Source organism: Canis aureus, chromosome 27, assembly GCF_053574225.1.
Source record: "Canis aureus isolate CA01 chromosome 27, VMU_Caureus_v.1.0, whole genome shotgun sequence".
Taxonomy (NCBI): domain Eukaryota; kingdom Metazoa; phylum Chordata; class Mammalia; order Carnivora; family Canidae; genus Canis; species Canis aureus.
The window spans coordinates 26,840,211-26,867,269 of record NC_135637.1 but is presented as its reverse complement, the minus strand read 5'-3'; the positions used below and the strand labels follow the sequence as shown (position 1 = coordinate 26,867,269).

The 27,059-nt window shown below is 35.4% G+C and overlaps 1 protein-coding gene across 6 annotated transcripts in view; it reads right to left on the bottom strand.

The window, feature by feature from the left end:
- Positions 1–27,059, bottom strand: part of HORMAD2 (HORMA domain containing 2) — an 89,298-nt gene that overhangs the window by 44,251 nt on the left and 17,988 nt on the right. For 5 of the 6 annotated variants that reach the window (XR_013365842.1, XM_077874292.1, XM_077874297.1 and 2 more), the window contains 6 exons: positions 26,628–26,664; positions 22,213–22,233; positions 21,225–21,251; positions 15,780–15,847; positions 12,399–12,550; positions 11,667–11,920 (listed from right to left, as the gene is read on the bottom strand). Coding sequence is in view for 5 of the 6 variants with exons in the window: in XM_077874292.1 (XP_077730418.1) it covers positions 11,667–11,920; positions 12,399–12,550; positions 15,780–15,847; positions 21,225–21,251; positions 22,213–22,233; positions 26,628–26,664 (559 nt within the window). In the remaining variant the exon portion in view is untranslated. The remainder of the gene's footprint in view (positions 1–11,666; positions 11,921–12,398; positions 12,551–15,779; positions 15,848–21,224; positions 21,252–22,212; positions 22,234–26,627; positions 26,665–27,059) is intronic. The other variant, XM_077874293.1, reaches the window with a different exon arrangement.

Here is a 27,059-nt window from a genome sequence, read left to right as displayed (position 1 = left end):
ACACCATCAAGAAGGTGAAAATACAACCCATAGAATGGGAGAAAATATTTGCAAATCATATACCTGATAAGAAATCAGACTCAGAAAAAATAAAGAATTCTTAACCTCAACAATAAAAAACCAAACAACCTAAGTTTAAGGTGGGCAAAAGATCTGAATAAACATTTTTCCATGGAAGGTATATAAATGGACAATAAGCACATGAAAGCACGCTTGACATCTGTCATCAGAAAAATGCAAATCAAAACTAACATAATATACCACTTACTTCATACCCACTAGAATGGTTAGAATAAAAAAGTAAGATGATAAATGTTGGTAACAATACGGGAAAAACTGGAATTCATACACTACTTGTGGGAATGTAAAATGATGCAGCCACTTTATTAGACAGTTTTGGAATTTTTCACATAATTAAACATGGAGTTACCATATAACCTAGCAATGGCATGCTTAGTTATATACCCAAGAGAATTGAAAACAGGTGTTCAAAAAGAACTTGTATATGGGGATGCCTGGGTTGCTCAGCAGTTGAGCAACTGCCTTTAGCTCAGGGTGTGATCCCGGGATCTGGGATCAAGTCCCACATCAGGATTCCTGCATGGAGCCTGCTTCTCCTTCTGCCTGTGTCTCTGCCTCTCTCTGTATATGTCTTTCATGAATGAATGGATGGATAAAATCTTAAAAAAAAAAAAAACAAGAATTTGTATATGAATGTTTATAGTAGCATTATTCATAACAGTCAAAAGGTAGAAACAACTCAAATATCCATCACTGATGAATGGACACAATATGTGGTATATCCATACAATGGAATATTATTCAGCCGCAAAAAGGAATGAAGTATTTATATAGGCTAAAACATAGATGAACCATAATGCTAAGTGAAAGAAGCTAGTCGCAAAAAAACTACACATTGTATGACTCCATTTATATGAAATATCCAGGAAAGGCAAATCTATAGAGTCAGAAAATAGATTAATGATTGCTTAGGACTGAGAGGAGAGGAGAAATGGGGAAATATGGAGGTTATAATTAAAGCATGTGGGGTTTCTTTTTGAGGTGATGAAAATGTTCTAAGACTGACCATGGCAATGGCTGCACAACCCTGTGTATATACTAAAGACCATTCAATTATACACTTGAAATGGGCAAACTGCATAGTATATTAATTATATCTCAATAAAGCCATTAAAGAAAGAAAAATGTATTTTTAGAATCATATGTATCATTCTATATGTAGTATAGATTGTAGTCTTCTGATTCTGGCTTCTTTCACTTAGCAAAATGTATTTGCAATTGACCCACATTGTCACATGTTTTAACAACTTGTTTCTTTTTAAGTTCATCCATCCTTCCATTAAGGAACATTTGGATTGTCTAGTTTTTGGAGATTACAAATAAAGCCACTGTAAACATTTGTATACATGTTTTTGTGCAAACATAGGTTATCATTGCATTTGGTATAATAGCTATTTTAATACTAATTTTATCATTCCTGACATATCTGGGTCTTCTTCTACTAACTAATTTTCTTTGGTTATAGGTCAGTTTTCCGGGGCCCTGGCTGGCTCAGTCAGTAAAGCATGCAAGGCTTGATTTTAGCATCATTAGTTAAATAGTCCCACACTGGGCATAGATACTACTTTAAAAAGATGTGTTTCCTTCTGCTTTACAAGTCAATAAAGTTTTACTGGATTCTGAACAGTAAGAATTTTACACAGTTCAGTGTTTGGACTTAGTTGTCTTCCTCTAATAAGTTTTGAATTTTGGGGGCTCCTGGGTAGTACAGCCAGTTAAGTGTTCAACTCTTAGTTTCAGCTCAGGTTATGGCCTCAGGGGTTGTGAGATTAGGTTCCATACTCAGTGGGGTAGTCTGCTTCTAGATTCTCTCCTTCTGCCCCTGTCCCCACTCACTCTCTCTCTCTCTCACACACACACACTCACTCAAATAAATAAATCTTTTTAAAAAAAAGTGTTGAATTTTGTTTTGGCAGGCAAATAAGCTTGATTCTTTCAAGGTTTGTTTTCAAGCTCTTAAAATTAAATTTGGAGGCCTTCATTAAAGAATTGGTTTAGTTCCACTGCTAAGGTATAATTGTTCTGGAGTCCCTACTGAATGTTCCAGGTTTTCAACAGGGATGTTCCACGTAACTGGTAATTTTGTGAACATTTCCCACCACTGTGACAGCTCTACGAATTGTTGTTTACACCTGGGGAGAAAACTCCCCAACAGTTTTCTTTGTCCAACCTTACAGAATTTCTAACCACACTTGAGAAGCTAACTATTCAACCAAAGACTCAGGGGATCCCTATACCAGTTTCTGGAGTTCTTTCTCTTTATAGGTCCCATCCTTCTGACATTCTGTCCCCAACTTGCTTTAGCTTCCTCCAACTCCAATCTCTGTTTCTTCAACTCCACAAAACTGCCATTTCTGCTTAGGTTCTCCTCAATTGTGGCAGTGATCCTGAAAGTACCTTCTGACAGAAAGTCAGGCCAATTTTAAAGCTCACCCTGTTTTTCTTCTCTCAAGGATCATAGTTCTATACTTTCTGTTGTCTGATAACAGCTGCTTCTGTTTTGTCCCCAGTTTCCTAGTTGTTTAAGCCAAGACAAGTCTATTGACATTATTCCTTCAGGACTAAAAGTGGAATTGGATCATTTTATTGGATTTTTGCTGTCCTGTGGGATTTTTCACATTCTCCCTTTTATGAATGAATATAAGATTTAATGGGTTTAGAGACACCTGGGTGACTCTTGGTTTCGGCTCAGGTCATGATCTCAGAGTCATGAGATGGAGCCTCAGGTCAGGTTCCACCACCCTCAGTGGGAGTCTGTTTGAGATTCTCTCCCTTTCCTCTGTCCCTCCCCCTGTTCTCTTTCTCTAAAATAAATAAATCTTAAAAAAAAGAAATATTTAATGGATTGAGTATGAGCTTTGAAGCCAACTAGATTCAAATACTGATTCTGACAGTTTGTAGTCAGGCAACCTTGGACATGCTATTTAATGTCTATGTACTTCCATTTCTTCACCTATAAAATGTTATGCAAAGTTGTTGGGATTAACTGAAGTTATATATATATATATCCCTTTGTAGGCACTTAATAAATGGTGATATTCATATTTATATGACAGCTATTTATGTGTTATTTTTCCTAAGCAGTTTTGAATCAGGGATTTGGCCTGTTTATCTTTGTGTACACTATCTATGTACAATGATTGATGTGTGATAGGCTTCAATATAAATTTGTTCACTGAATAAATGTTGATAACTTACAATAAGAATATTTTAGAATATTTTAAGCTTTCTTCATAATGAGCTTAATGTAGACTTGTTTAAATATCAAAATAGTGCCATTAGCTACAAAGTTTCCTCTTATTTTAAATTTGGTTATCAAAGGAGGATCCCTCCATCATGCAGGAAGAAGCAAATTTGAGATCGTGGCTCCATAAAGTATATATATAACTTTTTTCTAGTTCTTCTTCTCCTTTTCTTAAGATTTACTTATTTGAGAGAGAGCACAAGCAGGAGGGGCAGATGGAGAGGAAAAGAGAATCCGAAGCAGACACTGCACCGAGCAGGGGACTCTAGGTTCTATCTCAACAATCCTGAGATCACTACCTGAGCCAAAACCAAGAGTTGGATGCTCCAACCAACTACACCACCCAGGTGCCCCTATTTCTAGTTCTTTTTTACCACTCTGAAGTACCAGTCTTCTGAAGTCTTAGATCTCAGTTTTGAGATCCTAATATAAATGCTAAAATAATTACTCTCCCTATGATGCCTGGATTTGTTTAAATCATAATCTCATCTGTTTATCAATAGACAATTTAGCCTCAAATGGAAAACTAGAAGCATATTTAGGAAGTATTAGAAAAACCCAACAGCTAAATATAATTCTAGATAATTAAGTAACATTATCATTGTATTTTTTCCAATATGCAATCGACTAAACCTCCACAAAGACTTCACTTAAAAATTCTAATTTTTTAAAACTTTTATTTGCATTTATTTTATGTGGAATTTACGACTGGCCATAGTTTTTGTTTCTTCAGTTTCTTCTAGGATATCTTTTTCATCTGTGCAACCTCTTCTGGTTTAGAAACAATCTGCTCTTTTTCAGTAAAGATCATATCAATGTGGCAGGGATAGCTCATGTATGGGTTAATCTGAACATAAGCCCTATAAATTCTTTACCAAATCTTGGGGGCTTTGTTCACCTGGATATGTTTAATGACCAGAGAATCTACATCTAAACCCTTTAAATTCAGTATTACTCTCTGCATTTTTAAGCATGTGTAGCAAAAATTCAGCACTCTTTTTGGGTCACCAACCCTGTGTCCAGCTCCACTGTTTGACCTGGGCACACCTACCAATTCTACCATTGTAGTGAAAGAATGGCACACACTGCTTCTGTAAAGTGACATCTTTCAGATACTTAGTGGCTTTTTGAATATGCATACCCTTGATGGCCTGGGCAGTTTCACTTGTGTTCTTAAAGTGAACACAAGGATTTGAACCTCTTGATTTGCATGATTTTGTAGGGTTTTCTGGGTCAAGTGAACAACAAACCATTTTCAGTGATCACCTGAGGCCACTTACGGGAAGAGAAAAGAAATTCTAATTTAAATAAAACCTAATATTAGTTTTAGTTTAATAGTTGTAGTATAATGATAACATTGTATTCTTTCAGACTATTACAAGTATCCTTTTAAGCAAACAGAACATTCTCAGTCTTACTCTTGTTTTTTTTTTAAACAAAACTTATTTATTTTAATGCTAAGACTTAATAATAGTACATCCAGAATGTTCCTACCTAAGGTTATTCACTATGCTCAACTTTTCTTCTGCTATAATAAATATCAATACACTCTATATCTTTATATAAGTGAAACATACACAGATCACCAGTGTGGCTTTTCCCACTAGAAATATCTCTCTAAGATGTTATAGAATGATTCATATAAAAAAAGAAACGACCTAAAAGACTGTGGGAAATCAACCAACTTTGAATTTCTTTGCATGGTTAACAGAGGATAGCAATTACATTCTATAAAGCAAAACAAAAATTAATTGAAAAAATTTTCCTATTCGACAAAAAGAAACTTGTGGAAAGGACTATAGCTCCATGATAGAGAATAATGTGTGGTTTTTAAGTCTGAATATTTTCTGTAGATAATGTGGCCTTTTCAACGTTTTCAATAATCAACTCCACTTCCAAGAATCTAAGATATCCTTGCCAACACTACATTGTATCAAACAAAGCATATATGTTTCATGAGATGTGATGCTATGAAAATCATCAGACTATACTTCAAAAATGCAAAACTTCAGAGTTTAGTAGGAGAAAATAGGTTCTAAATGAAAAGGCTCTTGTTTCAATCCATTAGCTGGAATACAAAGCAATTCTAAGGAATTCAGAAAATCTTTCTAGTCCACACTTAAATGGGACTACATACTTTGGTTCCTTAGAATGTATTTACATTATAATTTCTCAAAAACAAATCATTTGCACTAATCAAATGTGTTAGCACAAAAGGGTGAAAAACGGGTTTAATACAGGGAAGAAAAATGCATCCAAAAATGTTCATGTACCTAGACAAAATGATAAACTATTGAATTGGTTTTTTTTTTTTTTTTTAATTTATGATAGTCACACAGAGAGAGAGAGAGAGAGAGAGAGAGAGGCAGAGACACAGGCAGAGGGAGAAGCAGGCTCCATGCACCGGGAGCCCGATGTGGGATTCGATCCCGGGGCTCCAGGATCGCGCCCTGGGCCAAAGGCAGGCGTTAAATCGCTGCGCCACCCAGGGATCCCTTGAATTGGTTTTTAAGAAATACTGGTTGGCTGGGGGTGCCTAGGTGGCATGGTCGGTTAAGCATCAGACTCTTGGTTATAGCTCAGGTCATGGTCTCAGGGTCCTGGTATAGAGCCCTGAGTCAGGCTCCACACTCAGCAGGAAGTCTGCTTGAGGATTCTCTCCCTCTCCTTATGTCCCTCCCCCTGCTTGTGTGCATGCTCTCTCTCTTAAATGAATGAATAGATCTTTAAGAGAAAAAGAGAAATACTTATGGCTGTTACATTTAAAAAAATCCTGCCTTTAGCTTATCCTCAAAAAACATCATTTTGTGTGAATTATTCATGTATCAGTTAAATAAATGTGCCACAGATAAAAAAACATACCATGCTGGATCAAGATTACTAGGTACAAAGGAAGCACTAGAAAAGATGTGTAGAGTATCTAGCAACTTTTTCTAACATAGAGGTACAGACTCTTAAGGAGTTCAGAAAATTAGAAAATTATGGCATATGAACCCCTATCTAAAAACCTGATAAAAAATTGAATTCCAAAACAGCTATAATGGTTTAATAAGCTGGAACCATCAATTTCTAAATTAGATATGGGCAACATCAGTCCTTCATTCTTATAGTTGTCTGTATATGTCAATAATTACCAGTCTTTTAAGGAGCTTGAGTTAATTATTAGAAAGAAGTACTTTTCCCTTAGTATTTCAACTTAGCATCAAATTTAAATAAGATTTCGCATCCAATTCCAGAATATGTATTGATTGTCACTATATAGTGGCTTCTTTAAAGCAGCCTGTCCAGGGGTCTCTGGCATATAGGTCTATTGCTATCTGTCCAATGAACACAACAGACAACAGGCCCAACTTCCCAGACTATGAGGTGCCATTGTGTTTGTGTGGCCTTACTAGTTAAGTCTTAAGCCCAAACCATCCCTATTAGGAATGAAGACCTGTCCTGAAGGTGTTGCAGAAATTTGAAATTTTCAAATTTCAAATCTGTGTGCTTTTATTGTTTTTGAACTTATTTTCAAATTATGATCTCACTTTTACATCATTTCTTGGATCTTAAGGATCATACCAAAAAATGAATAGTACAAACACTGAATAATTTTAACTATGGGTGAAATGTTTTTATACTTCTCTTTCTATGACTGAGATAAGGAATAACCTGAAAAAGAAAATTGGATTAAAATATTTTTTTTAATCTTATAATAGTCTCACAGTAATATGATATGTTAAATTGTTTCTTTCCTACAGATCACTGGTAAAAAAGCAGTATAAGCTGTTTGATCAAGATTTTGTAGACTTTCTATTTTAATAGAAAATTTTATTTAGAAAAGTTTTTTTTTAACTTTGAGTTAGAGATTGTCAAGTGTAGAGATTGTAACAAAGACACAGAATATAAGGAAAGGTATGGAAAATTCAGTATTGGAATTACAAGTCATAGAGACAGAAGTTTTTTTTTTTTTTTTTTTTTTTTTTTGAGGCAGAAGTTCTGTACTATACTGTACTTTCCAACTTGCTTGGAACATCCTCTGCCTTAATCTCTGCCAGTCGAAATAGAATTCATCCATAAAATCACCAATTCAATGAAACCTTCCCACATAGTGCCAATCTATCCTTATTTCTGTATTATAGTAACACAGGCTTTGGAATCCAATCGCCTTAATCTGAATTCTGGCCCTGGTACTTATTCACTGTGTATGTAGCCTTGGGCTAATTCCTCTAAGTCTGTGTTCCTTATTTATAAAATCAGGATAATAATAGAATCTACTTCATAAAATAGCTGGGAAGATTAAAAGTGATAATACATGTGAAACCCTGAGAACAATGCTCTGTTGTTAGTTAATATTATTTCTATCATTCGTATACTCTCCACTATTATTTCTCATTATATTATATAAGTACTGTCTCTTCAGCCAGAGTTCCCAAATGCAGAAACTATATTTTGTATGTCTTTGTTTTTCTCACAGTGCTTAGCAAGGCATTATTCTTTATAGGAATTTTAAAAATATCCCAGAGAATCTCAGCATGGAAGGGATCTCAGAGGTCAAACTATTCCAAATTTTCCCCTAAATCATGATTTTCTCTTGCAACATCCTGGAGACAATCATCTATACTCTATCTTGAACACAGTATATATCTGTACTTAAACACAGCTAGTGACAAGGAATTCACTTTTCTCAAGACAGCCAGATTTATTAAACAGTTGTCATTGTCAGAAAATCCATCCTGAGGAGGTAGAGAAGCTAGCAAGCTTCTGGAAAATAATTCAGTAATACTCACTCAAGGGCTATAGAAATTTTTAGGCTCTGTACAATTCACTCCTGATATTATATCCTTAGAAAACAACAATTCTGTCATGCACACAAAAGTATTTATCTTAATAGCAAAATAAGGAATTAGCCTAAATGGGTTTTAATTTATTTATTACTTACTTACTTATTTTAGACAGAGAGAGCACAAATGTTTAAAAGTAGGGAAAGAGCAGAGTAAAACAAAAAACTAAATAAAGCAAAAGATCACTAAAATTAAAAATGTGAAGATTAAGGAGGAACATATTTATAAAGTTAACATTAATGTTAAGTATAAAAGTAAAACAAATGTACATATATGTATATAAATAAATATATATAGACCATGATTAAAGCCATATACAAATATGTATATCTGTAGAAAAAGACTGGAGGTGATAGAACATATCAAAATGAAAACATTGTCAATAGGATGGTAGGAAAGTTGGAAGATTTGCATTGCTTTTTAAATTATTTTAATGTCGTCATAATACTGCTTTCAAATTTTTTAAGAGAAAGTTCTTCCTTCTATTGAGCCAAAATCAACCTCCTCTAACTACTCCCTATGATTTTCATTCCCTACCTTTCCCTCTGTCCTTTGAAATTACATAAAATAAATGAATTTGAAATATTTGAAAATGGTTATCATAGTTTTAGTACTCTCATTCTCTGGTACTCCAGAGGACAGATTAAAGAGGCAATGATGGTATCAAGGAGACTCCGTAAAGAGACTAAGTTGTCATTCACAAAGAAACAACGATGACAGTCCAACGAAAGATGAATGGATAAAGAAGATGTGGTTTATGTATACAATGGAATATTACTCAGCTATTAGAAATGACAAATACCCACCATTTGCTTCAACGTGGATGGAACTGGAGGGTATTATGCTGAGTGAAGTAAGTCAGTCGGAGAAGGACAAACATTATATGTTCTCATTCATTTGGGGAATATAAATAATAGTGAAAGGGAAAATAAGGGAAGGGAGAAGAAATGTGTGGGAAATATCAGAAAGGGAGACAGAACGTAAAGACTGCTAACTCTGGGAAACGAACCAGGGGTGGTAGAAGGGGAGGAGGGCGGGGGGTGGGAGTGAATGGGTGACGGGCACTGGGTGTTATTCTCTATGTTAGTAAATTGAACACCAATAAAAATAAATAAATAAATAAATAAATAAATAAATAAATAAATAAATAAAAAAAGAAACAACGATGACAGACCAAATCAGTGCAATGGCAGTAAGGCCAAACTTAAGAAATACTTCAAAGGCAAAACAGATGGAAATGGTAACCAAAGGGTTGAGAAGTGAGAACAAAGAAGTTGAAAACATTCCTGGTCAAGCTGTTTGATAAAATTATGGTTACAACGCCAACATAATGTGGACACCTGGGTGGCTCAGTGGTTGAGCATCCACCTTCAGCTCAAGTCATGATCCTGGGGTCCTAGGATTGAGTCTCGCATCGGGTTCCCCAGAGGAAGCCTGCTTCTCCCTCTGCCTATGTCTCTGCCTCTCTCTGTGTGTCTCTCATGAATAAATAAATAAAATTTTGAAAAAAAAGTATATCCAATATGGCCAATAAACATAGGAAAAGATGCTCATCTTCATTAGTCATTAGGTAACTGCAAATTAAAACCATAGTGACATAAAATTACACATTCATTGGAATATCTAAAATTAAAAAGATAGAAAATGCCAAGGTTTGGTAAGGATGTAGAGCAACTATAACTCTCATACATTGCTAATGGGAGTATAATATAGCTCCAGTGGCTCCAAACCCCCCAGCCCTCTGGCTTTCTCCAGAGCTTGAAATTGTTTTGTAATACCTATTAAAACTAAATGTACACATATCCTTGTCCCAGCAAATCTACCCTTAGCAGTTCTATTCCCACCAGAAATGTGTACAGAATTCATTGAAAGAGATGTGCAGAATGTTCAGAGCAGTACTATTCATAATAGTCAAAACTAGAAAATTATCCAAATGCCCATCAACACTAGAGGAATGAATAGTGAAAGTGGACTACAACAACATGCAAGAATACGGATAAATCTCACAACGTAATGTTGAGTGAACAAATGGTTCATACTCCATGATTCTAAATCTATGAAATAAAAAATAAGGAGCACCTGAGTGGCTCAGTCAGTTAAGCATCTGCTTTTGGCTCAGGTCATGATGCCAGGGTCCTTATTTAATCTATCAAATGAATTATTCATTCTCAAGTTGTCCACTTTCATTTCCTTTTTTTAAAGATTTATTTATTTATTCATGAGAGATAGAGAGAGAGAGAGGTAGAGACACAGGCAGAGGGAGAAGCAGGCTCCCTGTAGGGAGCCCGATGTGGGACTCGATCCCAGATCCTGGGATCACGCCCTCAGCCAAAGGCAAATGCTCAACCATTGAGTACCCAGGTGTCCCATCATTTCCATTGGTAAAAGAATTTTAAAAAGATAAAAATCTTAATTTTAAAAAGATAAAAATCCAGTTGAAACAGGCCCATTCTTTTCTTAACCTTTAATTTTTTTAAACCAGCCTATGTTAGCTATAGCTTCCTAGAACAGAATCAGAAGAAAGTTGCATCAAATTCTAAAGCCATCAGCATGTGTGACATTGTGAAAATACATTGTGAAGAAGGAAAAAAAAATCCTGTTTGGTTATATTATTTATATTAAGACTTCTCTTCAATATATTAAATATAACACAGATTTAAAGACCCAGAAAGAATCTTCAGAAGTTATTTACTATAGTCATCTCTTTAAGTAGGACTCAAATGATCTCAAGCAAATAAATTAGCATCCTAATTTGAAAATAGCTCCTGTTAAGATTTTATAGCATCACTTCCCATTAAGCAGTCTGAAAAATTTTTATGTCTAACTCAGAACCCTTTTAATACAATGTTGACATACAGTAAACTTTGTTATACAGATGACAGGGTAGGATTTACTAGGGCACAGGAGGCCCTGGTAAGTACTCAACTCCAAGTCTCTACTGAAGGAAGTAGGAAAGTAAAGGGCTCAGGGCCCTAGCCATTTGGCTCGAGTGGCTCCAAACCCCCCAGCCCTCTGGCTTTCCCTGGAGCTTGTTTCTCTTTCCTCATAAAAACAACTGACTATCATTTTGTTTTCACTCTGACTTAAGTTTATCCATAACTTTTTTTCTCCCCCAACCTCCCCTCACTCAATTATCCCAGTAATCAAGAACTTATTTATACTTCCAGTGAGTAAGAATAAACACCTAGAATATCTTTTAAATCTTCAAAATGTTATCTATAAATGAGAAAAAGAAAATCCCAAATTTTCTAAATTCATAAAAGAAGTATATTGGAAAGTCTTTTTTTCTCTACTAGTTATTGGACAATTTCAACTGACAAAGTATATTCCCTTATTGAAGACAGTACTTTTTTTTACAATAAAGACTACCTGAGGGCAGAGGCTAGTTTTGTTTTAGTTTTTTATACCTGGCACTGGATATAACTGGATTGTCACTGTGATATAACCTGTATAGGAATTCAAAATGTTAGCTTAACTGAAGCAATCAATGGAGATTCGCTACAGCTTTGCCTTACGTGATTGTTGCATTCCTCTTCTTCCTCATCGAAGTCTAGACCCTGATGAGCAATCTCAGTAGTGCTGTTCTCCTGAAAGAGATTGTTCTCCAAATCAGACACTCTGGTGACCTCAGTTGTGACTTTTACTTTCATGCTATGAAAACCAGTGGAGACCAATCCCACTTGCAGGTTAACAGGCTCCCCCTCGAACAGCAGGAGGTGTGAGTTTACCCCTTCTTTAAAACCAGGGGGTTGGTAATCATGTGGAGTCACTGCAAAATGGAAAGGGCAGAAAACCAAGAAAATTGTGAGTTTCAATAGAAGAAATCAAATTAGTCTTTCATGTGTAGCAACAAATATCTCTTTCAGATGCTTACAAAATTTCTCTACAGGGATCCCTGGGTGGCGCAGCAGTTTGGCACCTGCCTTTGGCCCAGGGCGCGATCCTGGAGACCCGGGATCGAATCCCACATCGGGCTCCCGGTGCATGGAGCCTGCTTCTCCCTCTGCCTGTGTCTCTGCCTCTCTCTCTCTCACTGTGTGACTACCATAAATAAATAAATAAAATTAAAAAAAAAAAAAAAAAAACAAATAAAAAAAATAAATAAATAAAAAATAAATAAATAAAAAAAAAAACAAAAAAAAAACAAAATTTCTCTACATAAAATATTATTTTGATACTTAAGGAATTTTTTTTTTTTTTTTTTTTTTTTTTTTACTTAAGGAATTTAATTAGAGGTCTCCACCTACCTGCATTATAGTAGTGGAGTTTCATAGTAAGTATAACATCATTAGGAAGGGGTCCAAGGTTCTGCATCAGTATATATAATTTACGGATCAGTAGAATACTGGCTTTCTTAATATCTTCACTGTTTGTCCCACTTTCAAAGCTTGCACTACTGCTATAACCACATAGAAAAACAGCATACTTTTCAATCATATGTAATATTGAAAATCTATTTCAAAAAGAACAAAACTTTTTACCATATGATCAAATAAATATAAATATCACAACACTGGAGGCCATTTTTAGAATGTAAATGAGATCAGTGATTATACTTTTTGCAATGTATATACAATGGATTTCTTAAATAGCAAGTTCCCTTAAGTCATTTTAATTTTTTGTATTTTTTTATTGGAGTTCAATTTGCCAACATACAGCATAACACAGTGCTCATCCTCCCTTAAGTCATTTTAAATATGACCTGAATTTTTAGAAATTTAAGTTACAAATAACCACATGCCATAATAGTGGGAACAATGGATTTGGAATTAGGAGACTTGACATCTAATTTTGGGTCCTCTGCTAACTAACTGAATGACCTGTGTCGTTTAAATACTCTAGGTCAGTTACCTCATTTGTGAGATAAGCTTATACACACTTCTATATCTTCCCAGATTTTCTATTTGAAAATCAGTCATCAGCTCTGGGCCTTTCTACTGTCTAGTTATCTGTCAAAGATATCCCTTCCTCTTACTGGGATTGCAACAATGGCTATCTATTCTTACTTTTCTTCTTGTCCACACTGCAATAACATTCTCTACGCCACTGTTGCAGTAATATACCTCCCTCATAGGAAAATCTGTTCTGTTACTCTCTCGCTTTAAATTCTTTTAGTCCTGGGTCAAGTCCCACATCAGGCTCCCTGCATGGAGCTTGCTTCTCCCTCTGCCTGTGTCTCTGCCTGCCTCTCTCTCTCTCTCTCTCTCTCTCTCTCTCTCTCTGTCTCTCATGAATAAACAAATCCTTAAAAAAGAATTCTTCTTTTATACCAATTACCTTTCAATCAAATTAAATAATGGTATGCATACAATGCCCTTCCTGGCCAGTCACGCCCTCACCTCTAACCTCATCTGCATATACTACCCAGTTCTTCTCATCCACAGGTATTTGTATATGAGTTCATTTTGTTTGCTTGTATTGTGCTTTTCCCACTTCTTTTCCTGACTCTTGAATTCATCCTCACCTCTTCAAGGAAGTTTTCCCTGATAATTCCTATACATTATTCCTGTTTATAATGGTTTATATGGCCCCTCTAGATTACACATGGTTCTATATTTCATGTCCACAGTACTTTTTGGTGCTAGCTACAGTAAACACTCAATAAATACTTATGGGATTAATGAATGAATATACAAGTCGAACCAAATTACCTTCTAACTCTAAATATTTTTTATTTTTCTCCAAAATTTTATTCCCAAATTGGTCTTATATCTGAGTTGCTTCTAGGAAGGACTATCAGTGCAATATATTTGCACAATGCCTTTCACGTAGAAGGCACTCAATAGTGAAAAATAATCTTAAGTAACTGAGCTACTGTAAGAAATGTGAATTCATAAAATAGGCATTATTAGGTGAATATATTTGCTCCTTTTTTTATTTTGAACAACAAAGTCTTGTCTACTAAGAGTTAACCAATTTGAAATAGGTAACTAGAGTGAAGGACTATAGCATTTTAGCTTATGGGATCTCTCAGTATATATCAGATTCATAAAATCACATCCATGTAAAATCATACGCAAGACTCCCTTGCACTATTTTAAAAGGGAAATTATCTTCACTATGGAAGAAATGATATGGTAATTTTGTATGACTGATCATTTAAATAAATGTCTATCTTTGGTTTCTAGGAAATTGGTAATATGTATTACCTTCTCTCCTCCTCAGTAGCTGAAAGATTTAGCTATTTCTGTTTTACTGCTCTCCACTTGGCATATGTGCCTTCATAACAAAAGAGATTAATCTGATTGCCGGTAGTACTTATATTTAAATTTTGGAGAGTAAAAGGCAACTGTTTAATATGGGAGAATATCTATGGAAAGTGCTGTACAATCTATACAATGCTATATAAATGCTAGTTTATGATGATTAATATTTTAATTCTCATTCCTAGAACTTACTTCCTCTGCACATCTTAGTGCTGTCTGTAAGTTTTACAAATGAGAGGATGATTAAGGAAGTGAATCTCAAAGAGAAATCCTCAAACTTGCAGTAAATGATACAACAGAGCTAATAGCAGAAAACTGAGAATTAGGTCACATTTCTCTTCAGATTTGTTCCTTTCATGGGCACTCATTCTTTCGACTCGGAGCCTCTACTACCCAGGACTCTTCACCACCATCCATCCCCTCTACTTCTATTCCCTCTCGTCAGCAAAACTTACATCTATCTGAATTCAAAAGTTACTAGGATGGGAATAAATGTTGCTCTTCAATAAGACATCTCTACCTGTACTGGGGACCTTTTTAAGCAAATACCTTGTCTTTGCTCTTTAACCTGTTAGTACACCTAAAACTTGGCATTTTAAACTTGTTAAGAAAATGTAGTGCTTTCCAATCTTTTCCATACAGGGACACATATAGAAAATCACATTTGTATGACATACTGGGATAATAGATGAGAATGCATTTATAGGCAAAACAGTTCAGGATTTTCATCTACTCTAGACCCCGTCTGGCTATACTGAGGGCAGAGATTAATATCTTGGCATAGCAATAGAGAAACTTCAGGTTAGTGTCTACATAGAATCTTAGGAGTTCTTCAATTAACACCATGAAGACAGCCTCATTAATATAGTTTCTACTGCAGTGATACCCACCAACCACCATAGCCTCCAAGGACCACTACCATCACCACCATTACCACCAAGTACCATTTACTGGCTTTTTAATATACGCCAGGCATGGACAAAGCTTTGTATATGTATTGTAATTTAACAGCCACAGCAACTATATGATGTAAATATCAATTCCACTGTGCAGATGAGAATACTAATATTTAGGGAGGTCAAGTAATCTGTCCAAAATTAGACAAATAATAGAGTATTCCAAGATAGATCTCTCTGCCTTAGGAATTGGAACTCTTAACCACTAAGCTTAACTACCTTTAGACCCCACTAACATCACCTATGAGGAAAAGAGGAAAAGAAGCAAAGGAAGAATCTACTCCCACCAACTTCATCCATGGATTTCAGAAATTTAAAAAATTATTGCTATTATTATTATTAATAGAGTTTTTGTAGGATTAGTGTGGGGAAGTTACAAAGGAAATATAAGATCTGTCTATGGCTTCAAGAAGCTTATGTTTACCTCAGTCCTATTTCTCATGTTCATTAAACAATTAGATTCTACCTGTCAAAATCCATTGTGGCTCCTTCTTTTGTGTATTTGAATTTGAACTGGTATATCTCAGTCACCTTCTAGAAATATCAAAGGGAACAGAGAAAGAAATTACTTACAAAAAAGAAATCCAGAACCTTATCTGGTAATAGGTGAAGAATATTTTTATTGTATACCTACTATACTACCTACATACCTTTTGGATTCACAGCACAACACTATTCAGGAGTAATATTTCCAGATATAAAGATAACTTAATTTTTCTCCTCCATGCCAAATAGGAGTTAGAAGACAAATTCTGTTGTTACTGTATCATAGCTAGAGAAACTAAGATGCAGAGTCAAGTATCTGACCAGGCATAGGTAAGTGACAGTGAAACCAGTTGAGAAACCATTCATGTAACAGATGTTTATCAAATGTCTGCTTTGTGTTGGGCACTGGAGTCAAAGTGGTGAACATGACAAAAAAGATCCCTGTTATTTGGAATATATAGCCAGGGGAGAGAAACAGTCAACAAATAATAAAATAACTTCAGATAGTAGTAAGTGCTGTGAACAATATGAAACACAAGCTGTGATAGAGAAAAGAAGGGAGAATGCTGATTTGGTTTGGAAGGGCCAAGGAGGCCTCCCTGAAGGGATAATGCTTAAGCTAAGCCTCAGTGACAAAAGGGGTCATGTGCAGATCTGGAGGAGGATGGAGTATCCTGGGCAGAGGTAACAGCAACACAAAGTTCTAAGATAGGAAAATAAGCCTCCTTCAGGGTCAAAGAGGAAGCCAAGTGGCTGGCAATGAGTAAGCAAGTAAGACAGTGTGGGAGATGAGGATGTGGAGCTTTAATGGCCATGATAAGGGATTTGGATTTTAATCTAAGTAAACTAGAAATATGCTGAAGTGTTTTAAGCATGGGAGTAATTTGCATGTTTTTAAGATCACCCTGGCTATTTTAATACTGCAGAAGAAGAAGTAGAAACCATGAGAGCAATTAAGCGGCTGCTCCAGTAATTCAGGGAAGACCAGAATGGCAACAAGAAAACTAGAAAAATTCAAAAAGGAACCAGGATCTATGACATCAGGTCTCATTTTTTTGATCCTGCCCTTAAAACTTTGAGATCACTGCTATTTGCTCTCCTGTTAAGAAAGCTAGAAATAAAGAGGGACACATATCTTCATGAGAGACATACTCTATATCAAATAAAATGATTGTCTTGTAGTTGGAGCAAATGTTTGGCCCAGATATATTGTATAGTTTGTCCAAAGATCTGGAGAAGGTCTGAAAGACAGGTAAAAGGTATAAGTTTAAGTCCAAACACAAAAAATGCCCTTTATTCATCTGTTTCAATATTTGGTCTTTGACACTGTGGGAATGAGGAGGTTAGATTGATCAGAAAGTTTTAGTGTTTCTGTTACTTTTCTCTACTCTAAGACTTGTTCCCCCAGCTCTGCTGATCTTAAAACCTTAGCAAACAACTTAATCACAGGTAATCAGATCCTGGGTAAACTGGCTTGTGCTGCTTAAACTCTAAGACAACTGATTCATAGTGGACTTAATTAAAAAAAATATTTTTCTAGCAAAACAATCTATTTGGAAAATCAAACAAAATTTAGAAAGCTGCTTTGTGAGTAGAGTATGGGAAGTATGTGATGCTAGAGGTGCCTACCGCAACAGGTTCGTCCCGGACAGGCAAGATACACACTTAACCTCTCCTTCGCTCATGCTGGGTGTAATTGCCCTGCCAAACAAATGATGCCTATTCTTCCTGCCTGCCCATGTTTCTTTTTTTTTTTTTTTTTTTCTGCCCATGTTTCACAACAAAATCTAGCTTCTCGGTGCTCTGAGCTTTTTTTTTTTTTTTTTTATTACAACAAAAGTAGATCCTTTAGTAGCTGATAATTTTATTAACACATTATTTGGTCCCTGAAGCAATTCATAAGAGAGTTAGGTTTGTAATTGTTTTACACAAAATGCTAATCCGTTATAACTTCAATCTAACTCCAATTATGACAGAAGATATTTACAGCAGACATTCATCTCTTCTTAACATTGCATAAAACATTTTCTGCTTTTCAGATTAATGTGTTGCCTAATAAAGAGGGGCCTTTAAACCACTCAACGACGGTTTCTGTTACTCATACTGAATATATTCACAGATACCAAAGCAATAGCAAAATATATATAGCCTTTCCTCCTCCCTCTACATTCCAATCCATTGGCAAGACCATCCAGGCCCATCTCCAAAGCATATCCCAAGTCCATCCATTATTATCACCCTTCCAAACTACCACTATCTCTTTTCATCTGATCTCCTTGCTTACAAACTATTCCTCCAGTAATTCATTCTCTGCTCTATAGCTAAAAAGTGTTTTTGAAAATACAAATCAGACTATGTCACTCCTTCGCTTAAAACATCCCAACAGTTCCCATTGCCCTTAGAATAAAATCCAAAAATTACCTTAGCTCATGAGATCTTACACTTCTGCTTCTTTCCCTGCTACCCACTAAGCTCCAGGCTCAGGGCACCCTTTCTGTCTATGAACATACAAGATGCCTTGCTAGCTTAGGGCCTTTGCACAGCTATACTCTGGAACATGCTATCTCCAGTTGATGATGATAATATTTGGGCACTTCCTAAATGCTCTACATCTATTCATTCTTATGTAGTCAATACTCTTAAGTAGGTATCCTTATCATAATTATACATGAAGCTAGTAAATGTTAGAGCTGGGATTTGATCTTAGCACCTACAATGTTAACTATTGTGCTATTCTGCTAGTCATATGCCATTGTCTCTCACAGGCCTGCATAAACCGACTCCTCTAGCCCTTCAGGCTTAGCTCTGAAGGCCTTCCATAGGCTGCCCACTAATCCCTCCTCCCCCTTCCCTGCCTCGGCACTCTCCAGCACACTACCTTTCTTTTATTTTCTTCATAGCAGGAGGACTATCTAATACCATTTTTGTTTATTGTTTATCCTCCCTTGAGGATATAAGAATGTAAGCTTCCAGAGAGCCGGGACCTTGTCTATCCCATTAACTCCTGTGTTTTTACAGCTTGAGCAGTGCTAGGCAGATAGAGGGAAACCAATTAATATTTGCTGAATAAATAAATATTCAGCGGGGAAAGAGTTCACACTCAATTAGGATTTCATCCTACAAACCTTTCCTTAACATATTTACATTTTGGTTTACACAATTTATTAATACCCTCCACACATGTTATAGTGTGTATCTGTAGGAAAGCTACACTACCCCTCTTTACTACTTCAGTTACTTTTGTCAGTTCATCTCTGTCATGAAGTGGAGCAACTAAAACAAAACTTCTAGTATGGAAATACCACAGCTTTGTGCAATGCCCAAAACTCTATTGGTCCCTGAAATGGGTAAGCACACTTACTTGATTTAAGATGGAGGTGTGCAACTATTGTACAGTTAAAGAATCTTCACAAGATTGCTACAAGTTTTAATCTATACGTAAAATATATTTCTGCTTCAGGTATATATTAATAATATTGCTATTGTTCAGTTTTGTTTAGGGAAGGATATACTTCTAAAGATATGAGTCAAGAAACATAGCACAATATCAGATAAACGACAAAGAAAGACTGTGTTTACATGAGAAAGTTGTTTTGTAATTATATAAAAGAATGAGATTAGAGAGGTAAGTGGTTGTTACTAGTGACTTGATGCTACATATCAACTATAAAATAGTGCAGTCCTAAGGATACTTTTAGGCATTATGAACATTGCTATTCCATAATTATATTGTACTTATCACTGACTTGGTTTGGTGTTCTTTTGATCTTTTAATATCTTCAAACATGCCACTAAAATTTCTAGCAATCAAAAGTGTGCCATGCGGGATCCCTGGGTGGCGCAGCGGTTTGGCGCCTGCCTTTGGCCCAGGGCGCGATCCTGGAGACCCAGGATCGAATCCCACGTCAGGCTCCCGGTGGATGGAGCCTGCTTCTCCCTCTGCCTGTGTCTCTGCCTCTCTCTCTCTCTCACTGTGTGCCTATCATAAAAAAAAAAAAAAAAAAAAAGTGTGCCATGAACACATAGAAGTTATGGATCACTGCTATATGGAACAATCTGTAAGCATTCAAAATATTTTTTCTGGGTTATAAATGATAGCTCAACACTTCATAATATAAGCTTTTGTTTTCTAACTTTATTACTTTGCCTGCATCAAAGCTCATTTAACAGCACCCCCTCACACACACACCTTCCACCCAAGAGTTTTCTGTAGTTAAGCCCAATTTGCTCAGCATTTCACTACCTCAAAAGCATCAGTCTCAGATTAGGAGTTTTATATGCATAAGAAAGAAAACAAAATAATTCATTGCATTAATAAAGTGATGGATTTATTAATGATTTATCAGAAAGTTTTAATTTGGGGAACTTCCCCTCAAACCTTCAGGGTAAAAAAAAAAAAAAGCATTTTGAAACTAAACAAGACACAAAGATAAAAAGGAGTAGTCAAGCATTGAGGAATTTTTACCCACCTGCATGTACCAGTTTTCCTCTACCCTGCTCAAACAGTTATTTATAATCTACCCAAGAAAGGATAGTAAAGGCTAAAAATGCTTAATTTGTCTTGAATACCACCAGTTAGGCTAAAGTCATAGGCTTAAGAAGGATAATTGAAAGCAAAGAAAAAGGAAAAAGAAAAAGGAAAGAAAGCTAGGAAGAAAATAAAGAGAATAGAATGAAAAGAAAGAACAAAGAGCTTTTCCCTCCATATCTGTGCCATTACCACAGCTGCCATTCAAAGTAGTACAAATAACTAGTATATGTCCAGGACTATGATATTCGCTCAGGGAGATAGAAAACAAGACAAGACACTTGCCCTCAAGAATTCAAAATCTGGTTGAAGACATGAGTTAATCTACATAAATCAACTGAGAGTGTTATATTGTGGGGTCCTGTTGGAAAAGGAATTTAGAGAAGGAAGAAATTAGTGTGAACAGTATAGGCCAAGAGGCTTTCATGGGAGATTTGGACATAAGTTGGCCTAGAAGATGAGTAGGATTCAACAGGGAAGAAATTAAGAGAGAAAGAAGGAGTAAAGATCTGAAACTCTATAAAAAGGTCAAATAGGAAAGAATTTATTTGGCAAAAAAGAGAAAAGTTTAGAATTATGCCATATTTTCCAAAAGGCCACAAACAGAAAGGATTCAAAATCAGTTAAAATAAATAATAAAATGTGGTTTTATACACACAGAAATTTTTAATTTTAACATGTTAGGGAATAGGCTCCTCTATGTTTTTTTAAAAGTTTTTTCAACATCCCTAAGTAGTTTTTAAAATTTCATAATAAAGAATTGATGGTTTATAACAAAACACACTGACAGAGTTCATTATGAGTTACTTTGCTCATATAGTAATCTAGTAACATAATCAGTAGGCTCAATTCAGGTAAACACATTTAAAATAAAATCCCCTCTCAATGTATTCTTACCTCAGGTTCCTTGGGATTTGTGTAAAGCTGTTTAAGGAGAAATAAATAACATTCAATTTCTGAAACTTACTAGATTACTCCTCACAGAATATATTTTCTATGTGAAGAGTTCAATTTGTGCTCTATTAATTGAGGACTGAGATATACATATTTCAAGACAATTTGTTATGGTTTAAAAATGTTTAAATAAATCAAATATTTAATACTCTCCATGTTATCTTCTCATTTTCTTTCTATTCTTAACTATATATACCATGTTATACTCAGAAGCACACAAGACTTCAAAAAAGTCTATACAACCACAAAAACAAAAAAAACCCCGAGGCTGTAAAGTAATTTTTTAAAAATGAAATCCTGATAGCCAATATATGAAGCAAACAGTATATCCTTATATACTTTCCCATGTATTGTAATATACCTAAGAAATACATAATTTGTGATCTTTCATTAAAACTTCTGATATTACTCAGCCATTAGAAATGACAAATACCCACCATTTGCTTCAATGTGGATGGAACTGGAGGGTATTATGCTGAGTGAAATAAGTCAATAGGAGAAGGACAAACATTATACGTTCTCATTCATTTGGGGAATATAAATAATAGTGAAAGGGAATAGATGGGAAGGGAGAAGAAATGGGTAGGAAATATCAGAAAGGGAGACAGAACGTAAGGACTCTTAACTCTGGGAAACAAACTAGGGGTGGTGGAAGGGGAGGAGGGCGGGGAGTGGGGGTGAATGGGTGACAGGCACTGAGGTGGGCACTTGACGGGATGAGCACTGGGTGTTATTCCATATGTTGGCAAATTGAACACCAATAAAAAATAAATTTATTATTAAAAAAAAACTTCTGATAAATTATATATTTTTTATTCTAAAATGTCATAGGACAGATAAATTTAGGGAGAAGGGGGGATAGTACTATTTTAATGTTTTACCTGCCAAAAGACAATAGAGACATTGGTTTGGTCTTTAAATGTGTACTTACTGTAAGTACTGCCATGTGTAGCTTCAAGAGAAAAGAAAACCACTGTTATTATATACTTCCACTGATATTACTGTTATTTCAAATAAAGGCTAATTAAAATATGATTTCAGAGAGGTTCCAAAGATTTGGGTAGAAGATCTGAAAAAGGGATACTAATTCACTCATTCATTTGAGTATAAATTTACATACACAGAGTTCTGCTGGAGAGGAGCAATGCAAAAAAATACATACATGCATACATACATATATATGTACTTTCTATAAGTTATATTTTAGTTTGGGAGGCAAAAGATATACAAAATAATTCATTATTACTAAACATTAAATATGCCACCAGTATCTCCAAAAAATTGTGTCTTTTAAAACTATTCTATAAAAACAAAAATTTTAAAGTCTGATAAGTCTACGAAACCCTTGCCCTACCTACATACATATTAATACAAACAGATTCTCTCTGCTTGAAAGAGTAATCCAATATATAGAGATATAATCTAGCCTCTGATAAAAATTTTAAAACTGGAATACAAATTAGAAAATTTCTGGACCAGAGGTGCCTGGCTGGCTCAGTTGTTAGAGCATATGAGTCTTAATCTGAAGGTCATGAGTTCAAGCTCCATGTTGGTCATGAAACCTAGTTAAAAATTTAAAACTAAATGTATAAATAAATTTTTTTAAAGGTCCCAATCCATAATTTCTATCAAATTATTCACCTTTCTCACCCAAAGGACTAAAACTTTAGTGACACTGTGTGGCTATTTTCGTTACTGCATACAATTGATTTTAAGACTACACAGTAAAACTCTAATTTATATTATATGACTAATAGTTCATTCATTCATTCATTCATTCATTCAAAAATAGACATGGCCCCCAATCTCAGGGAGCATGAAGACCAACAGGAGAGAAAACATTAAACAAAAAAAGCAAACAGATAGGTACATAATTACAATTGTGTTAATTGCTATGACAAAGTAGCACAGGACACTTGAGAACATGAAACAAAATGACAATCTAAGCTGGGGTAGAGGTGTGTGTTCCAGGAAGACCTCTCTAAGAAAGTAGGCTGAGACCTGAAGGATATTTAGGGTGAGACCTGAAGGATAAATTGGAGCTAGCCATCTAAATGGTATGGATAGGGAAGACAATTTTGCAGGCAAAAGCAACAACCCATATAAAGGGAAAAAGCACTTGGCATGTCCTAGATCTTTGTGTGGCTTTAAAATGGCTAGCAATGGTGAGCGTGATGACATTTAGAAAGGCAGGTAGAAACTAGATCATACAGGTTCTCTGTGAAGGACTCTCAACTTTATTTTAGAAGCCCTGGAATATTTTCAGGCAACAGATTGATATTATTAGATTTCTGAAAGAATGTAGTGTGGATAGTGAGTTGGAATGGTAGGGGACTGAAAATGGGAGTAAGAGACAGATTAGGAGGCTTTGTACAATATAGTCTCTTCTTTATAACTATCTAAAAATGCATGCATGTTTAAAGAATTTGAGCATAATATGAATTACAAAGGAAAGAGGGTAAAATCTCCCAAAATTTCACTAGAAATAATCATCATCTTCTACTGAAGAACATTTTAGATACTCCAATTTGACTTTACTCAAAGTATTTTTAACACATTTATTGTTTCCTAGCAGGAAATCAAGAGACTAACAACTGAAAACAAATATAAATACCACTAAGAGTCTAAGTCATCCATCTAAGGTGTTGTCATTTAATCTCCCAACACAGTAAATTTAATTAATTCAGTCATACAAGTAGTCATTTCAGTAAAATAAATCCATCAAACTAGGTAGATAATCTTTTTTACATCACATTGCTATTTTTGCACCTGTAACATTGTAATTATTTAAGAAATGACACTCCTTGAGTGGAGGGATCACACCTTTCCCTTATTTTTATCTCATCCAGTATTTAGGTACAATGTCTGTTACAGATTAAATAGATAAAAAAGGAAGAGAGGAAGGAAGAGAATGAAGGAAGGAGAGGAGAAAGGAGGGAAAGAACAAAAGTAGAGACAAAGGGAGGGAAGAAGGGAGGAAGGGAGACAGGGAGGAAAGGGGAAAAGAGTTAACATTTACATAGTGTTTGTTATATGCTAGACATTGTTCTAAACATTTTATATCAGTGGTTCTCAAAGTATGGTCCCTAGACCAGCAGTCTCAATATCACCTGAAATTTATCTGAAATGCAAAAGTCTCACATCAGAGATTTTGGGGTGGGGCCTGACAATGTGTGTTTTAACAAGTCCTCCAGGGGATTCCAATGCAAACTAACATTTGAAAATCAGTGCTTTAGATTAGTTCATTTAATTTTCAAAAAACCCTAAGAGGTAAGTTCTATTATTATCCCCACTTTGTATATAAAGCAACGAAGGTACCAAGAGGTAAGTACTTGCCCAAGATTACACAGGTGTTAAATCCAGAACTGGGATTCCCTTTAGACTGATTCCAAAACTTGTGCTCTTAACTGTTTTGCACTGCCTCTCAATGATGGATGCTCAATAAATGTTGCTAAATGAATGGATGAAGGAGAATGAATGAGTAGCGTTTGTATGCTGGTGATGACTTTCTCCATTTAAACCTGTCCAAATACTAAGGGCCTTCAAAGTTCAAAAGCCATTTTCTCCCAAAGATTTCCCTCATGTTCCTTGCTAAATACAACCTCTCCTTTTCCACACTTGTATTGCACACAATCAGTATCTTTTCTTTAGCATGTATATATTTCTTTTTTTTTTTTTTTTTTTTTTTTTTTTTTTTAAAGATTTTATTTATTTATTCATGATAGTCATCAGAGAGAGAGAGAGAGAGGGGCAGAGACACAGGCAGAGGGAGAAGCAGGCTCCATGCACCGGGAGCCCGACGTGGGATTCGATCCCGGGTCTCCAGGATCGCGCCCTGGGCCAAAGGCAGGCGCCAAACCGCTGCGCCACCCAGGGATCCCGCATGTATATATTTCTAATGAGTATTACGGGTATTTATATTTGTGATAGAGCTATAGTCAAAATATCTGATATTTTTACGTAAAAAATGTAAACATTTTTAGGTAAAAATATCAAACTGATGTAGAAAAAAAAATCAGTATTTAACAGTCCAATATGGCACAGGTACTGGCCAATCAGAAAGGATGCCAACTTAGCTTTGGTTGCTGGGTTCCTGGAAGCTCCTCTGGGCCAGATGCTAACCCTTTGGTTGCTAGATTATGGATAGGTCTAGGGAGATCCCAAATGAGACAATGGTGAGGTGAGGGGGAGACAACGGTGGAGGTCACTAAGGGTCCTCGCAAAACAGCTATTTATCACCTGATATAAAGTATTTCAATAATTTAATAACAGGCACAGCCGGGCCAGTGTTTATCAGCCATGCATATGAATATCATTTATCTTCTGCCATGGTCTAGATCCTTGTGTGCACAACCCGTATCTGTTTTAATTTTGTATCTCTCAGTTTCCCAGGTCAGTGTTGAATGAATTATAAAAAAGAACTGTTTATTGTAAAAGGAAATGTATGAGTGCAACTAAATAATCCAAGATAAGGCTTATTCACCTCAAAATTTCTTAAGGGAATATGAATTGAGAAGAATTTATTTATTTTTAAAGATTTTATTTATTTATTCATAGACACACAGAGAGGCAGAGACACAGGCAGAGGGAGAAGCAGGCTCCATGCAGGGAGCCCAACGTGGGACTCAATCCGGGGTCTCCAGGATCACAACCCAGGCTGCAGGTGGTGCCAAACCACTGTGCCACCAGGGCTGCCCCAAATTGAGAAGAATTTAAAAGAAGATTTGGATGGGAAGGAAGAGGGGAAACAGTGGTAGAAGGTTCATTTATATACATTTTGTCTCTTCAATTAGGACTAGAGCCTCTAATTTTTACACCCTTCATAGCTGTCTTGGGCAGCAAGAAAGATCTAATGCACTTAAAATTCAAGCTGCATTTTTAAAAATCCAAGGTACAATACTAGCTATTGGAGGGAACAGGTTATATACATGAACCAAACATAGTTAATAAAATAATTAAAATAGAATAAATACTAATTATTCAAGTCCGTTTTTTCCTTTCATATCTGTGAACTGAATCACAACTATTTTGAACATGTTCAATGTGCTAAATGCCAGATTCTTGTCTCCCCTGTCCCACATCCTCTGGATCTTTTCCAGTGACTTCAGAGGAAATTCTGTGGTCAAAAAGATATGAGTATGTAAAAGAGAAAAATGAAGGTTTCCTTTCTAATCGATGAAACCAAGACATCAACAAGACAGCAAAGACATAAAAAGAAACTTTCATAAATGCAAATGTAGGCACTAGTGCGCTGTTAATACACAACAACAAAATAAAAGCTAAACTTTTTTTTAAGGTATAAAAGGTAAGTCTTTAATTATGGTGTAAATTTAAAAACATTCTTACGTATTTCTTTTCCAAAGCATCAAAACAACCTTGGATCCTGTCAAGAAATAAATGTTTGATGTCAATTTGGGCCAGATGTAAAAGCCAAAAAAATTCCAAGTACAGAACTGATTTATAATTTTTGTTTTTAAGTACATTAAGTAGGTAATCATTTTACCTTTCCCATTTGAGCTTTTTTGAAATCTCCCAGTGTCATTTAATATGTTGTTAGATCTTTATAGGTAATAGGTAAACAATTTTAAGGTAGAGAACCCCATCTTACATTCCTTTTTGTCTGCCATAATGTTTAGGATACTGACATGCATATGAGGAGTAATCAAATTTTGATTGATATTTTTCTTTTTTTTTTAATTTTTGTTATTGAAGGTGACATACAGTGCTATATTTGTTTCAAGAATACAATTATTTTTCTTTATACAAGTTCATTTTCTT